The sequence below is a fragment of the Hypanus sabinus genome, chromosome 7 (genome assembly GCF_030144855.1).
Source record: "Hypanus sabinus isolate sHypSab1 chromosome 7, sHypSab1.hap1, whole genome shotgun sequence".
NCBI lineage: Eukaryota > Metazoa > Chordata > Chondrichthyes > Myliobatiformes > Dasyatidae > Hypanus > Hypanus sabinus.
Genome location: NC_082712.1, coordinates 164067666 through 164082936, shown reverse-complemented (window position 1 = coordinate 164082936; position 15271 = coordinate 164067666). Strand labels below are relative to the sequence as shown.

Below are 15271 nucleotides of genomic sequence, written 5' to 3'. Positions count from 1 at the left end.
GGGTAGTGGGAGGATGAGGTGACCGCAGACATGTGTGAAATGGAAGAGATGCTGTTGAGGGCAGCATTGATGGTGGAGGAAGGGAAGCCCCTTTCTTTGAAAAAGGAGGACATCTGCTTCATAAGAATCTATTGACTTTTGAAAGATCATTGCTGATTTTCATTCTGGAATGAAAAGTCTAATCCTGAGAGCAGATGCAGCAGGGATGGAGGAATTGAGAGAAGGGAATGGTGTTTTTACAAGCAACAGGGTGGGAAGAGATATAGTCCAGGTAACTGTGAGAGTCAGTGGGTTTATGATAGACATCAGTAGATATGTTGTGTCCAGAGAGAGAGAGACAGTGAGATTGAGAAAGGGGAGGAAGGTGTTGGAAATGGACCAGGTAAATTTGAGGGCAGGGTGGAAGTTGGAGGCAAAGCTACACTGATGTCTGTCCCCCACTTTTCCTATGCTTCATCAACGACTGCATTGGTGCTGCTTCCTGCACCCATGCGAAGCTCATCAGCTTCTTCAACTTTGCCTCCAACTTCTAATAGGAGAGGAGCAGTGCAGGCTCGAAGGGCCGAATGATCTACTTCTGCACCTATTGTCTATTGTCTATTGTAATGGAACAAAGAGATGGAGGCAAGGAATCTTCTTATTCTATTTTTTTGTCCCTGTTCCAGTTTGACCTGAAATGTTGACTGTTTATACTTCTCTATAGATCCTGCCTAACCAGTTGAGTTCCTCCAGCATTTTGTATGTGTTGCTTAAGATTTTCAGCATCTGCAGAATCTCCTGTTCCTTCAATTTTGATTATATTCTGTTTAATTTATCAATTAATGCTTATTCCCCAGTTTTTTTTTAAATTTCAGCTTTGAATTCTGTCTGCAAATCAGAGTTGGTTCAGTATCAATAATGTGAAGAATAAATTAGTCCATTTTTTATTGGCCAATAGTTCTGGAAAAGGCCTTGCATTCTTCATGATAAACTTCCTGGAACAATATGAACTGGATGAGCAGAAATGTTTTTTTTCCCATGTCACAAAGGAAATATGAAATATGAGTCTCCCACACTGCCTCCTGATCTCCACCAATCACTTCCCCCTCCCCACCAGATTCCCCAACCCCCTGAATAGGACTTGGTAAAAAATGTTGCTGATCCACACAACATACATAGTCTCAAGTGACATTTTGGTCATATTTTAGAGGGAGTGTTATTATTGTAGGTGCTGTGTTCTGGCTGAACAGTAAAGCTGAAGGTATTTCAGTGGGGATATTCAAGATCCAGTAGAGTTTTGTCGAGTGTTGTGAACCTGTTTAATATCCTGTCAAACATTCTTCCTTCAAACAACAACGTCAGAAGTGGGTTATCTTTTTTTCATTCATCTGTTTGTTGTGAGATTCTTGTGGAATTGGCTGCCACTTAAGTTTGCATTAAATTAAAGGCTGCACTTTGATGGTGATTGGGCCTAAATCTTGAGTGCATAAAAAGGCATGTAAACTTTTTTTTAGTTTGTGAACATCTTGGGGCAGGATGAAAGTTATTTCCCCATTTCTTAGTTCTGTAGTTACCAGTTCCAGAGTAAAATATTATTCTGTTCACTAGGACCTCCAATAAAGATGAAAGGCTCTGTATTCCAATCTGCATGTTGCCGAACTGCCCGTTATCCATTTTAATTAGTGCCATCAGTTTGTTTGCTTTTCAGAGATTTACAACACAGAACATTTATGTACCACTTCCTTGAGTAATCCTTGAGCCTCTTTCTTTTCATTTGTACACAATAGCCAAACCATCAATTCTGCCTATTGACTCCTCACTAGTATAAACATCCAGGTGAATTGTGGCTGCCCTGGAGATAGACTGAACCAGCCCCCTCTTCACTGAAAACAGAGGGCAGAGGTGCTGAAGGAGAATGGAGTGCTTGGATCATAGACTGTATGCTGAAACGCCACAGAGGGATTTTGCCATGAAAATTCTTAAGAATAAGGGTATTTAAGAAACTCTTAGATTGACACGTGGATGTTAGTAAAATAGAGGGATACAGTATGTGGGAGGGAAAGGCAGATAAACTTTGGAGTAGATTAAAAGGTAGGGACAACAGCGTGTGCTGAAGGGCCTTTACTGTGCTGCTATGTTCTAGTAAAGCCCTGTTAGGGTTCATTGCCGAAACCAAAAGGAAACTACATTTTCACTGCTCATTTGACTCATTAATATTGTGGCTCTGTTGAAATTGATTACCCTGAAATTTTATTTATTTAGTTTGATTACGCTCTTTGATTATCTTATCAAATAAAACTTTAAAGAAACCCTGGCTTTTAGAAAATTATTACAACTTTGAATTCAGTCAGCAAGACAGGGCATGCTCTTTTGGTGTCACTAATGTGAAATATGAATGAATCCACTTGTTACTGGTCATTAGTTATGAAAAGGCCATGCATTCTTCATGATGAACAATCTGGAGCTATTGATTTGCTGGCTGCAGGAGTAATGATTCAAACTGTGAGGATACTCAGAGGGTGAAGTATCCAATAAACAGTCAGAGCTTTAAGGGAATTAGGGCTTTAATTTTCATTGTTTTTGAAGTTGACGGAAGGTCTCAGTTGACTTGGGTTGCCCAGTGACTGAACAGGGGCATGAAATTGCAGCTGCAACGTTTCCAAACTGAAACCTTGCACTTTGACCATTTTGTTCAATGTGCTTCCCTTTAATGATGTCAGCGTTACCCTCGAGTAACAAGATCAAAGATTTCAGCTTCTTGAAGAGGTTGGTACAGCAAAATTGCAAATGCTGTAGTTTGTTTACTAGTAATCTCAAAGTATTTCATTGTGTGGAGGTAGCAAATTTTGTTGCTGAAGACCGCTTCTTTGTCTGAACTCCGTTGGTTTGAATTCTCAAATTGTGCTACTTATACTATAGAGAGGACCAGTAACTGTCGAGATCACTTAAAAGGATACAATGACTGAAACCCACAATGTATCTGTGGAATGTGTTACGACAGCCCTGATTGTTGGAAACTGATGAAGCGATCATCAATTCTCCCACCAACTTCTGTTTCTTGTCTCTTTTTATCTCAACTAGAAAGTTTATCTAAATTTATTACAGAGGAATCTTTGTCTCAAAAGTGTAGGCTGCCTTGTTAATCCATTTGGAGGCTTCATTCTAAAGCCATTTATGATCTTGCATGTAGGTTGCTTGTATGTTGATTATTCTAACTTTATGAGCCTGCTCAGATGTTTGTATTAGTTACTGGATGATCTTGTACCGTAAGTCCATGTTCTCCTTGTTAAAAAAAGGTGTATCAGTTTGACATCCTGAATAAAAATTGGAAATACAGAATACATTTTGTTGTGAACTGGGTTATTTTGGAACAGGCCACATCCTATTGAGCCTTTGGGCTAAAGGACCAAATAGGAGGATTCAATGAACTTTAGTTGTTTCAGGTGAAAATGTTAATTGTTTTTCCTCAATCCCCATTAGCTAAGTTAATTTGCTTTTGATCCTTGGGGACAGACTGCTTTATTGTTTGGGAGTTAGGGTTTTGGTGTTTAACCCCTTAAGTGCCTGATATTTTTATTATTTTGTAAATCTAATGTCGGTTTTTGCTTTTTCACATTTTTTTGACTCGATTGAAAAGCAACCCAGAGTAAATAATTTTGTAGAATCAGATCATTGCTAAAGGATGTAGGAGGCCTTTCAGCCCATCATGTCTTTCTCAGTTCTCCAGCAGAGCCACACTTGTTTCATATCCAATCCCTTTCTCCGTAGCTTTATAAATTTTCTTGGCTATATATTTACCAATTCCCTCTTGAATCCGCAATTGAAACTGTTCCTCAGTACACCTGTGGACAAAATATTGCATGTTCGGGGCAACGCAGTACTGTAGTGGTGATCACACCGTTTATAGCACTAGCGACCCACGTTTAATTCCCATTGCTGCCTGCAAGGAGTTTGTACGTTCTCCCTGTGACCTGGTGGGTTTCCTCCTGGTGCTCCGGTTTATTCCCAAAGACATACCAGTTGGTAGTTAATTGGTCATTGTGACTTGTTCTGTAATTAGGCTAAGGTTGCTGGATGGTGTGGCTCAAAGGGCCAGAATGGTCTATTCTGCACTGTATCTGAATAAATAAATAAAAATAAATATTATAACTGCTGATTGTGTAAGAAAATTTTTCCTCTTGTCTCTCGTATTTTTCTTACCTTTATTTTGTATTTGTGACCTCTATTCCTGGATCCATCTTGGCTATATATTTACTATTTCCTCTTGAATCTGCAATAGATCCTGCTCCTCATGACATCTGCAGGCAATACAGTATTTACATATTCCAACAGCAGATCATATAAGAAAGTTCTTCCTCTTGTCTTTTTTTGTTTTTCTTACCTTTATTTAAAGTTCTAAGATGCAACGGGACTTGGGAGTCCTCGCGCAGGATACTCTTAAGGTTAACCTCCAGGTTGAGTCAGTGGTGAAGAAGGCGAATGCAATGTTTGCATTCATTTCTAGAGGAATAGAGTATAGGAGTAGGGATGTGATGTTGAGGATCTATAAGGCACTGGTAAGACCTCACTTGGAATACTGTGTGCAGTTTTGAGCTCCTTATTTAAGAAAGGATGTGCTGACATTGGAGAGGGTTCAGAGAAGATTCACTAGAATGATTCCAGGAATGAGAGGGTTAACATATGAGGAACGTTTGACCGCTCTTGGACTGTACTCCTTGAAGTTTAGAAGAATGAAGGGGGACTTCATAGAAACATTTCAAATGATGAAAGGCATGGACAGAGTGGATGTGGCAAAGTTGTTTCCCATGGTGGGGGAGTCTAATACGAGAGGACAGGACTTGAGGATTGCAGGGCGCCCATTCAGAACAGAGATGTGAAAAAAAATTTTTTAGCCAGAGGGTGGTGAATCTATGGAATTTGTTGCCACAGGCGGCAGTGGAGGCCAAGTCATTGGGTGTATTTAAGGCAGAGATTGATAGGTATCTGAGTAGTCAGGGCATCAAAGGTTATGGTGAGAAGGAGGGGGAATAGGACTAAAGGGGAGATTGGATCAGCTCATGATGAAATGGTAGAGCAGACTTGATGGGCCGAATGGCCAACTATTGCTCATTTATCTTATGGTCTTATTTTGTACCTGTGGCCTTTATTATTTGGTCCTTCCAACAACACGGTCAGTGTCCCACTAAGCACTCTGTCCAATCATTTCATCATTTTATAAACTTCTGTCACCTTCTCTTCTCCAAGGAAAACAGTCCCTGCCTCTTCAATCTTATCTTCTTAACTGGACTTCGTCATCCTATGGACAATTCCCTAGACTCTCTCCAAAGCTTCCACATCTTTTCAGTAATGAGGCAACCAGAACTTAACACAGTATTCCAGCCAAGGCCAGACCAATGTGTTTCGTATCCAGGGTTCAAGAATTATAATGGAGTGAATATGATTGAACGTTTTTACTGAGTCATGTTAGTAATGGTACACACTGGGCAAGTACAGCACTCAGTAAAACAATTAATCATACTACTCTATTGCAGGTCTTGCTCTGTGTATGCGTAACATAATGTTTCACAAAAGTTCACCATGATGTCCCTGTTCTCTTACCCTATGCTTCTACTAAAAACGTCTAGAATTGTCTGTGCCCTATTAAGCACATTCCCAACCTGCAACTCCAGCTCTGTCTCCTCCTGTATTCATTTAGAAGAGATTCCTTTATTCCACATGACTTCTCTTCATTCCTCCCATTAATATCCTTTGCATTAAACTGCATTTGCCATGTGTCTTCTAATTGTCTGATTATATCCCACTACAATTTATCACTATCTTTGCAATTCATAGGACCATTTTGTGTGGATTGCAACTGAGAAATTGCAGCTTGCACCGCTGTTCAATCTCAGTTTCTATCTTATAGCTGGTATGACTGAATTTAAGTGAACTGCATCTATAGAAATGTTTCTCCGTATTGGATAGAGAGAAGCAAACTTTAAGCAGTGTCAGAGTTCTGTGCCCTAGGGAAATGTGGTATTTCCAATTCCATCATTTGAAGATGCATTGATGAGTATCTGCATTAGCTCTCTACCAAAGCAATACTTATTCTTAATATACTCTCAGGACCATAGTTATCTCCTACACCTTGCATACCTCCTGTACCTAATAAAGTGGCCACTGAGTCTACGTTTGTGGTCTTCTGCTGTTGTAGCCCATCCACTTAAAGGTTCAATATGTTGTGTGCTCAGAGTTGCTCTTCTGTACACCACTGTTGAAACGTGTGGTTATTTGATTAACACAATGCTTGACAGTACAGGCAATTCAGGTTCAATTCCTACCACTGCCTGCAAGGAGTCTGTGCATTCTCCCTGTGACTGCATGGATTTCCTGTCAGCTTGAACCAGCTTGGCCATTCTCCTCCGACCTCTCTCATTAACAAGGTGTTTTTGCCCACAGAACCACCGATCATTAGATGTTTTTGGTTTTTCGCACCATTCTCTGTAAACTCTAGAGACCTTTGTGTGTGTAAAAAAAGAAATCCCCAGGGGATCAGCTGTTTTGTGAGACACTCAAACCACCCCATCTGGTACCAACAACCACTCCATGGTCAAAGCCACTTAGATCACGTTTCTTCCCCATTCTGATGTTTGTGCTGAACAACAACTGAACCTCTTGACATTGTCTGCGTGCTTTTATTCATTGAGTTGCTGCCACATGATGCAGCATGGTAGCATAGTGGTTAACATGATGCTTGACCATGCAGACATCGGGTTCAATTCCTACCACTGCCTGTAAAGAGTCTGTGCATTCTCCCTTTGACTGCATGGATTTCCTCCAAGTGCTCTGGTTTCCTCCCACAATCCAAAGTCATACCGGTTAGTATATTAATTGGTGATTATGTATTGTCCCGTGATTAGGCTAAGATTAAATTGGGGGTTGCTGGGTGGCATGACTGGATAGGCTAGAAGCCCCTATTCCTGCGTTGCATGTCAATAAATAAAATATATAAATGATTGGCTGATTCAATATTTGCATTAATGAGCAGGTGTACAAGTGAGCCTATAAAATGGCTACTGAGTGTAGCTACCAAGAAGACAAATGCCTGTGTTGTTGTGGCAATTTTGGTTTTCAACCATTAATCCATCTTTGTTAGAGCTGGTTATGATTTCTGCAGCAGACAGTGACTACTCTGATTGGTTATGCACACTCTGCTTGCAGAACTTAATGTTGTCTTTAGTGGTTTCACCCTGTCAGCTAATGATGTCATTAAACAAGCATGGAATTTGGCCGGCTATCCAGTTGCTGTTCAGTAAATCGCATCGACACGGGATGGGGGAGTGTCATACGACTTGGAACATCAGAGAGATCTGGCTTGGATCAAACAGCCCAGAATCATAATAAATGACCACACAAGGTTTTGGCAGAGACGCAGATCCTTCCCTATAGGCTCCTGACAGTGCTGGAAACATACAACTTAAGCTGCCGTTTACTTTTGATTTGTGAAGCTGTTAGAACAGCCGTTAGTCTAACCATATGACTGCAAACTGAAACTGTGAAGCAGTGTGCAACTCTCACTACATACAGCAATTATTCTATATCCATCGTCTCGGCTCATGAAGGACAGAGCCAAGCGTAAAGCAGTGGAAGGATTGTTAACTTAGAAAGTTCCATGTTTATAGGTGCTACTTGCTGCCAATGGTGCCTAGAAGAAATTTCATTCAATTATAATGTTTTTCAAGTAAGTAAATTGCTTGTCTTAATACTCAATGTGGCAGTAGGTGTATGATTTATGAAGCATATAATTCAGTAATTATAACCAGATCATGCCCTTATATTAGTAATTTATTTTCAATGTTTGGGTAATTGTTCAGTGTAACTTGTGTCTCCAGGATTGGCTTGTTTCACTGCCTCTGAAATTGTATTCACAGGAAGTAAGTGTGCTGATTTTTGCGAGTGTGTGTTTTGTACTTACACAGCAGTAGCATTCAGTACTAACAAGGAAGTACATGCAAAATGCTGGAGGGACACAGCAGGCCAGGCGGCATCTATGGAAAAGAGTAAATAGCCAACGTTTCGGGCTGAGACCCCTCATCAGGGCCGGAAAAAAGGGTTTAGAGGTCAGAGTAAGGGGGAAGAAGTATAAGGTAGTAGGTGATAGAGGAAACCGGGAGAGGTATGAGGGGTGAAGTGAAGAGCTCGGAAGTTGATTGGTGAAAGAGATAAAGGGCTGGGGAAGGAGGAATCTGATGGAAGAGGACAGAAAGGGAAGGGGGAGGAGCATAAGAGGGAGGTGATGGGCAGGTAAGGGGATGAGGTGAGTGAGGGGATTGGGAATGGTGGAGGGTGGGGTTGGTCAGGTACCAGGAGTTCGAGAAATTGATGTTCATGCCATTGGGTTGGAGGCTACCCAGACAGAATATAAGATGTTGCTCCTCCAACCTGAATGTGGCCTCATCACGGCAGCAGAGGAGGCTGTGGACTGACATGTCGGAATGGAAATGGGAGGTAGAATTCAAATTGGTGGCTTCTTCTGGCAGACAGAGCATAGGTGCTCCGCGAAGCGCTGACTAGGATATGATTCATCATGGCACTTTATTGCAGCATTTTGAGTTAATCAGTAGTTGAACCACAAGCAGTAGCTTGATGCCCCTTCAATTTCTGGTGCCTTACCTCGACCGGTGGGGAATTCCAGTCCATTGTACATGCTCTGTAATTCACTATTATTTTACCATAAAAAGTTTGCACTGGGTGACATTGGCAATCATATAGTCATAGAGCAATACAGCTTAGAAACAGGTCCTTCGGCCCATCTGGTTCATGTTGAATTGCTTTTCTGCCTAATCCATTGACTTGCACCTGCACCATAGCCCCCATCACTGTCTGAACCATGTACCTGTCCAAACCTCTCTTAAAGGTTGCAGTCGAACCTGCATCCACTGCTTTCACTGGCAGCCTGTTCCACACTCACAGCATCCTCTGAATAAAGAAGTTCCCCATCATGTCCCCTTTTAAATGATAAATCTTTCACGGTTAACCTATGACCTCTAGTTCTAGTCTCACCCAACCTCAGTGGAAAAAGCCTGCTTGCAATTATCCTATCTATATCCCTCATAATTTTGTATATGCTCAGAGGTTCCCAAACTTTTTCATGTCATGTACCCCTACTAGTAACCAATGGGTCCGTGGTCCCCAAGTTGGAAATCCCTGGTGTACCTCTATCACATCCTGCCTCTTTCTCCTGATCTACATGCTCTATAATTCTTTATTATTTTGCCATAAAAGTTCTCAATGGGGGACATTAGAAATCTTTGTTACTCTCAGAGTAACACTACTCCAAATTAATTTAGGAAACTGAATATAATTGTGTAATTAACTGTAAAAATGTAGAACATAGAACAGTTAAGCACATGATATTGTGCTGACCTTTTAACCTACTCCAAGATCAGTCTAATCCTTCTCTCCCACTTGGCCTCCATTTTTCTTCAATCAAAATGCTATCTAAGAGTCTATATGAGTGTTTAAAAAAAACTTCCTCTGATATCCCCTCTATGCTTTCCATCTAAAAGTTATGGCCCCCTTTTATTAGCCATATCCACTCTGAGAAAAGGTCTCTGGCTGTCCATTCAATTTAAGCCTCTTATCATCTTGTCCACCTCTATCAAGTCACCTTTCATCCTCCTTCACTCCAAGGAGTAAAAAACCGAAGCTCACTTAACTTATCCTCGTAAGATACGCTTTCTAATCCAGGCATCATCCTGGTAAATCTGCTCTTCATTTTTCCATGTAAAGCTGTCCAATAATGAGGTGGACAGAACTGAACACAATTCTGTAGATCACTGTTTTCTTCTCCCCGCTCACAGTTCCATAAGTCTACTTCTGACTTGAAGAAAATACTTTCACAGCAATCAGCATATAGTTTTAATACCTTGGCAACATTGGCAGGCTATCAGTGCCTTAATCAAAAGAAAGCTCCCTTCCTAAAGCATCTCTTGATATGCTACAGCACTCCATTGGCACTGAGGTATTTCTGAAAACATAGTCATTGCTCTAATGTAGGAAGTAAGCAGTATCGACACGGGCCCATTGAGCAAGAGTGGCAAATTCCCTTCCCTGAAGAGCGTTAGTGAACTCTACATTTTTTTTAAACAAATGGTGGTTTCTTGCTCATTGACATAGGGGTGAGCTTTTTGTTGAAATGTTGGATTTATTTAATCACATAACTTTAAATTTCACAGCTGCTGCAGTTGGGCAAGAATGACCCATTGTGATTCTCTTTGCTGTATTCCTCCCCCCCCCCCCCACCCCTCACTTTACTCCTCTCTCTTCTGGTTAATTTCTAATCGGGTATGGCTGTATTGCTGAATACCTTGCATGGGTGTCTCCAGCCCCCAATTAGGACTCCTGTCATCGAGGCATTTCTCAAAAGACTGTAAAGCTGATGAATAGAATTAGGCCATTTGGCCCATTGAGTCTTTACACAATTGCATCATTCCCTCTCAATCCCATTCTCCCACCTTCTCCTTGTAACCTTTGATGCCCTTAGTAATCAAGAACCAATCAACCTCAGTTTTAAGTTTGCTCCACAGCTGTCTGTGGCAATGAATTCCACAGATTCACCACCTTCTGACTAAAGAAATTCCTCCTCATCTCTGTTCTATCCTCATCAATTTACATTTATAAACTCTGATATTTGATCATTCTGACTATGAATAAACTCAATGAAAAGAGTCTTGCAATAATTCTCCATTCACCCTTACCAATCGTGTCAGCTTGTTTTGTTGTGTGATTATATAGTTTAAAGACCAATAAAGGATGTAATTTTGAAAAAAGGTTCTCTATTTAGAAAGAAACATGAAGTGTCACATCAATACTATGCAAGACTGTTGGTCCAAGGGATGACAAACAGAGAACGTCAGCTCAGTTCTCTTGAGTATGTTGAATCCAGCCTTATATGGGAGGAGGCTGAAGGATTAAATGACCTGCTTCATTCATGATTTTTCTGTTCCAGTTCCAGAACCAGCAGACAACACATCTCAGCAGCCAGGAATGAATGAGAATGTACAGTCTTCTGCAAACAGCAGTAACAGTGGGGTCTCCTCGGCCATTCCCCAGCCCAACTCTGCCAAGCCCTGGCGCAGCAAATCACTCAATGCCAAGCACACTGCCACGTCTTCCATGCTATCTGTGAAGCAGCCCCAGCAGGAGCCTCCTAAGCCTCCAGTTGAGCCCACTGCCAAGAACAATGCCAACAACCAGAAGTCCATGCTGGAGAAACTGAAGTTGTTCAACAGTAAAGGTGGCTCCAAGGCCGGTGGAGCCAGCCTGGAGAACTCAGGGTCTCGTGAGGGCAGCTGCGAGCGACAGGAGCCCACTTCTAACTGTATGGACCTCGGCGACACAGATGGGCCGGCCAAAGGCGTCAGCGGTGCCGCGCCTTCCTCGAACAGCCCAAAAATTGCACTAAAAGGCATCGCACAAAGGACCATCAGTCGTGCACTGAGCAATAAGAAGAGCTCACCCAAGGGCAGTGAAAAGGAGAAAGAGAAGCAGAAAGAGAAGGAGAAAGACAAAGCAAAGGAGGTCTCCAAAAGAGCGTCCATGTCAGAAAAGATTGAAGCAGACAAGGAGACCAAAGAGGAGTCACAGGCTGCTGCTTCTGAAATGCCAAAAAAGTCCTCCAAGATCTCAAGCTTTATCCCAAAAGGAGGGAAGTTGAGTGGAGCCAAAAAAGATCTGGCCACCCCTCAGCAGAGCGGTATACCAAAACCAGGGCTGAAAACACCCACAGGGAAATCTACAAGTGCCCAAGCTCCTGCAAAGGATGGCGAGAGAGCACGAAGTGGAAAGCCGGGTGTTGGAGTCGCACTGCAGAAAGCGCAGTTGGACAGCAAGAATTCCAGTTCCAGTAGTTTAGCCTCCTCGGAAGGAAAGGGGGCTGGGGGGACACCCCCTGTCAACAGTAACAATGTTCAGGCTGCCACCACAGTGAGCACAACCCAAACAACAGGAAGTAACACAGTCAGTGTACAGCTACCTCACCCACAGCAGCAATACAGCCATCCCAACACTGCCACTGTTGCTCCATTCATGTACAGGTATGTCTCATGGAATATTGCAAGGTGGGGATTCTTCCTTGTGTCACTTATTAAGTAAGTTTTTGACAGTAGAATTTGACAAAATTCATGTAGAGGACAGAAGATGCTTCAGAATTGCTGAAATACAAACTTTCTGTCAGATGTTAGCCCTCTGATAAATACATGTTATGACTCATAGCTTCAGCCCAAGATTCATTCCTGATCCCTGGTGCTACCTATATAGAGATCCACGCACAAAATGCTGGAGGAACAGAGCAGCATCAAAGCTGAGGAATAAAGATGTATGTAGAACTTTCTTGTTCTCACTGAGACCACCTGAGTTTCCTCCAGGTTCTCCCATTTCTTGCCACATGCCAAAGACATATGGCTTGGTAGGTTAATGGGTCACTGTAAATTGTCCCAAGTATGAGTGAGTGGCAGAACCTGAGGTGGATCCTGGACAGGATAAAATTGAATTAGTGTTGATGGGTGCTTCATGGTAACTGGGTCTCAGTGGGCCAACATGTCAACAGACATAGTGACAAGCGAATAGAAGTCCTAAGAGGCTCATGGTGGGATGTGCATCATCATTTTGGTGTGTGGATGCATCTCCTCATCCGTGTGGTTTCTAGGAAGATTGCAATCATCATACAACTTGGGCAAAGGAGAAAGTGATGCTGGTTTTCAAGCCAAAAATGCTGATGGACCTTTAGCCTGCAGTGTGACTGAATGTGCCAAACAACTTGGTGAGTGCGTGTGTGGGTGGGAGTGGAAGGTGACAGAGTAGTTGGAGGTTTGATCTCGTATTGTGAAGCTGGTCTTGATTTTGCAACCATGTGGAAATTCTCCAGTATGGGGAGGCCAAGCTAACGGGGCAGAAGCCCGAACCCACTCAGTTAAATGAAAATCAACTTTCCAATTCCATTGTTTACTTCCAAAAAAATAGTTTCTTCGAGTTCATCTTCAGTTCAACATTAAAACAAATAATTAATTCAATTTATGGGATCAGAAGTAAGATAAAATGACAGTAAATAGTTCTTAAATTGTTTATAGGGTTAGTGAAAGAGAAGGAAGAATGCATTACTAAAAATTCTTGGATGGAATTCTTTTTGGTGCAGAGTTATTGATATGGAGGACATGCTCTGTTTAAATCCAGAAGTTGCATTTTTTGTACAATTTGGAAATTGTTTATTTACATCCATACTTACTACCTATCATGCTGCTGACATTCAGGGCAGCAGTGAAGGTCCTCCATCTCTGATGGTGTTCAGGTCTTCCTTCATCATGTCAGTAGCTTCCTCTTGGTTTTCATTACTGTTAGTCATTCAAGTTCGGACCGGAGAGTCAGGAATACCATCCAGTTAGAGTTGTTGGCCTTGAGCTGAACCCCCGAACCCAGAGATTTGGTGGACCACTCTTGGTCTGGCCTTTACCCTTTGAACTGTTTGGCATGGTTGATCCTACCAAGAGCCAAAGCATAACGCCCTGGTTCCAGCCAACTTAACTCTCCGAGTCACTGAGGCACACAAGCCTCCAATCCATGACATGGTTGTGGTCCTCTTGGAGGTTACTGACAATATGATATAAAATATATATTTCAACAAGAACTTCCTTTTGTCGCCCAATAAGGACATAGTCATAGAATGCTTCAACACAGAAACAGGCTGTTCAGCCCATCTAGTCCATGCAGAACTATTATTTTGCCCAGTCCCATCAACCTGCACCTGGACCATAGCCCTCCATACCCCTCCTATCTATGTATTTATTCAAGCTTCTCTTAGATGTTGCAGTAGAGCACACACACAAATTCCACTGACAGCTCATTCCACACTTGCACCTCTCTCTGAGTTAAGAAGTTCCCTGTCATGTTCCAAAACAGGAGGAGGGATCATCTTGATATCAGCTTTCCTGGAGGGTCAAATAAACTCATGAACTTTCCAGGAGGTGATTACAGCCATTGTCACAATTATTTACAGTATTCCTATCCAAGGTTTATAAAATGCTTAATGTCCCCTGGATAGAGAAACTTGGTGGGCTTTTGCAGAGGGCAGCGGAAAAACTTTTGCACGTGTCTCCATTTTCCTGGTTATGTGCGGCACTGATAACTCTCAAGAAGCTCAGAACCATCCAAGACAGAGGAGTTTGCTTGATTCGCACCATGCCAACCATCCTAGAGATCCGTTCCCTTCATCACTGCTGCACAGAGTTGCAGTGTGTTGTCGACAAGTATACTGCAGCCACTCACCCCAACTGATCTGTGAGTATTTTCCTAATTCGTCGTTAATGCCAAAAAGGATGAAGGCCCACCACCACCTGCATGCTCCCCTTCAAGTTAGTGACAGGGAAATCTATCACATGTTCTGCATCATTGTTGGGACTGTACCCTAGAACTCTCTACACAGCATCATGTGGCAGTAGTGCAGAAGGCTTCAAGAAAGCTTGTCATAACCTTCTCAAGAACAATTAGGGATGGACAATAACAACTGCCTTTTCCCACAATGCCCAGATTCTGGAAATTAATTTAATAAAGACATGACCAAACTGGGCTCGGATAGCAGAACTTTTTTTTCCCTGAAGGGCAAAATGAACCAAATAGGTTTTTACAACAAAAAAAAATCTATTTGGTTATTTCAGTTCACTCTGGTAACCAAAAAGCTACAAAATAGAACGTAGAACAGCATGGTACTGACTCTTTGGCCCATAATGTTGTGCCAACCTTATAATCAATTCTAAGATCAATCCATGTATCTGTCTAAGAGTTTCCAAAATGTCCTTTAATGTACCTACCACCTCCATGGTAGGGTGTTCCATGCACCCACACTCTCTGTGTTTTAAAAAAAACTTACTTCTCACTTCCCCCCAGTAAAATTATGCCCCCTTGTATGAGACATTTCTGCCCTGGGAAAAAGTCTCCAGCTATTCACTCGATCTCTGCCTGTCATCATCTTGTACGTGTCTATCAAGTCACCTCTGATCCTCCTTAGATCCAAAGAGAAAAGTCCTTGCTTGCCAAACCTAATGTTATGAGACCTACTCTCTAATCCCCAGGCTGCATCCTGACCAATCTCTTCTGCACCCTCTCTAAAGTTTTTACATCCTTCCTGTAAAGAGCCAACCAGATATTGAACACGATATTCCAAGTTAGCACACACAAAATGCTGGAGGAACTCAGCAGGTCAGGCAGCGCCTATGGAAAAGAATAAAAAGTCGACTTTTCAGGCTGAGATCCTGTCCAG

The 15271-nt window shown here is 42.1% G+C and overlaps 1 protein-coding gene across 2 annotated transcripts in view; it reads left to right on the top strand.

The window, feature by feature from the left end:
• The window catches only part of nav2a (neuron navigator 2a), a 498795-nt gene that overhangs the window by 206271 nt on the left and 277253 nt on the right, over positions 1 to 15271 (top strand). The window contains exons 1-2 of one of the 2 annotated variants that reach the window (XM_059976039.1): positions 7594 to 7699; positions 10970 to 12056. In XM_059976039.1, coding sequence (XP_059832022.1) covers positions 11008 to 12056 — 1049 coding nt within the window. In that variant the 5' untranslated portion in view covers positions 7594 to 7699; positions 10970 to 11007. Of the gene's footprint in view, positions 1 to 7593; positions 7700 to 10969; positions 12057 to 15271 lie in introns of those variants that run through there. The other variant, XM_059976038.1, reaches the window with a different exon arrangement.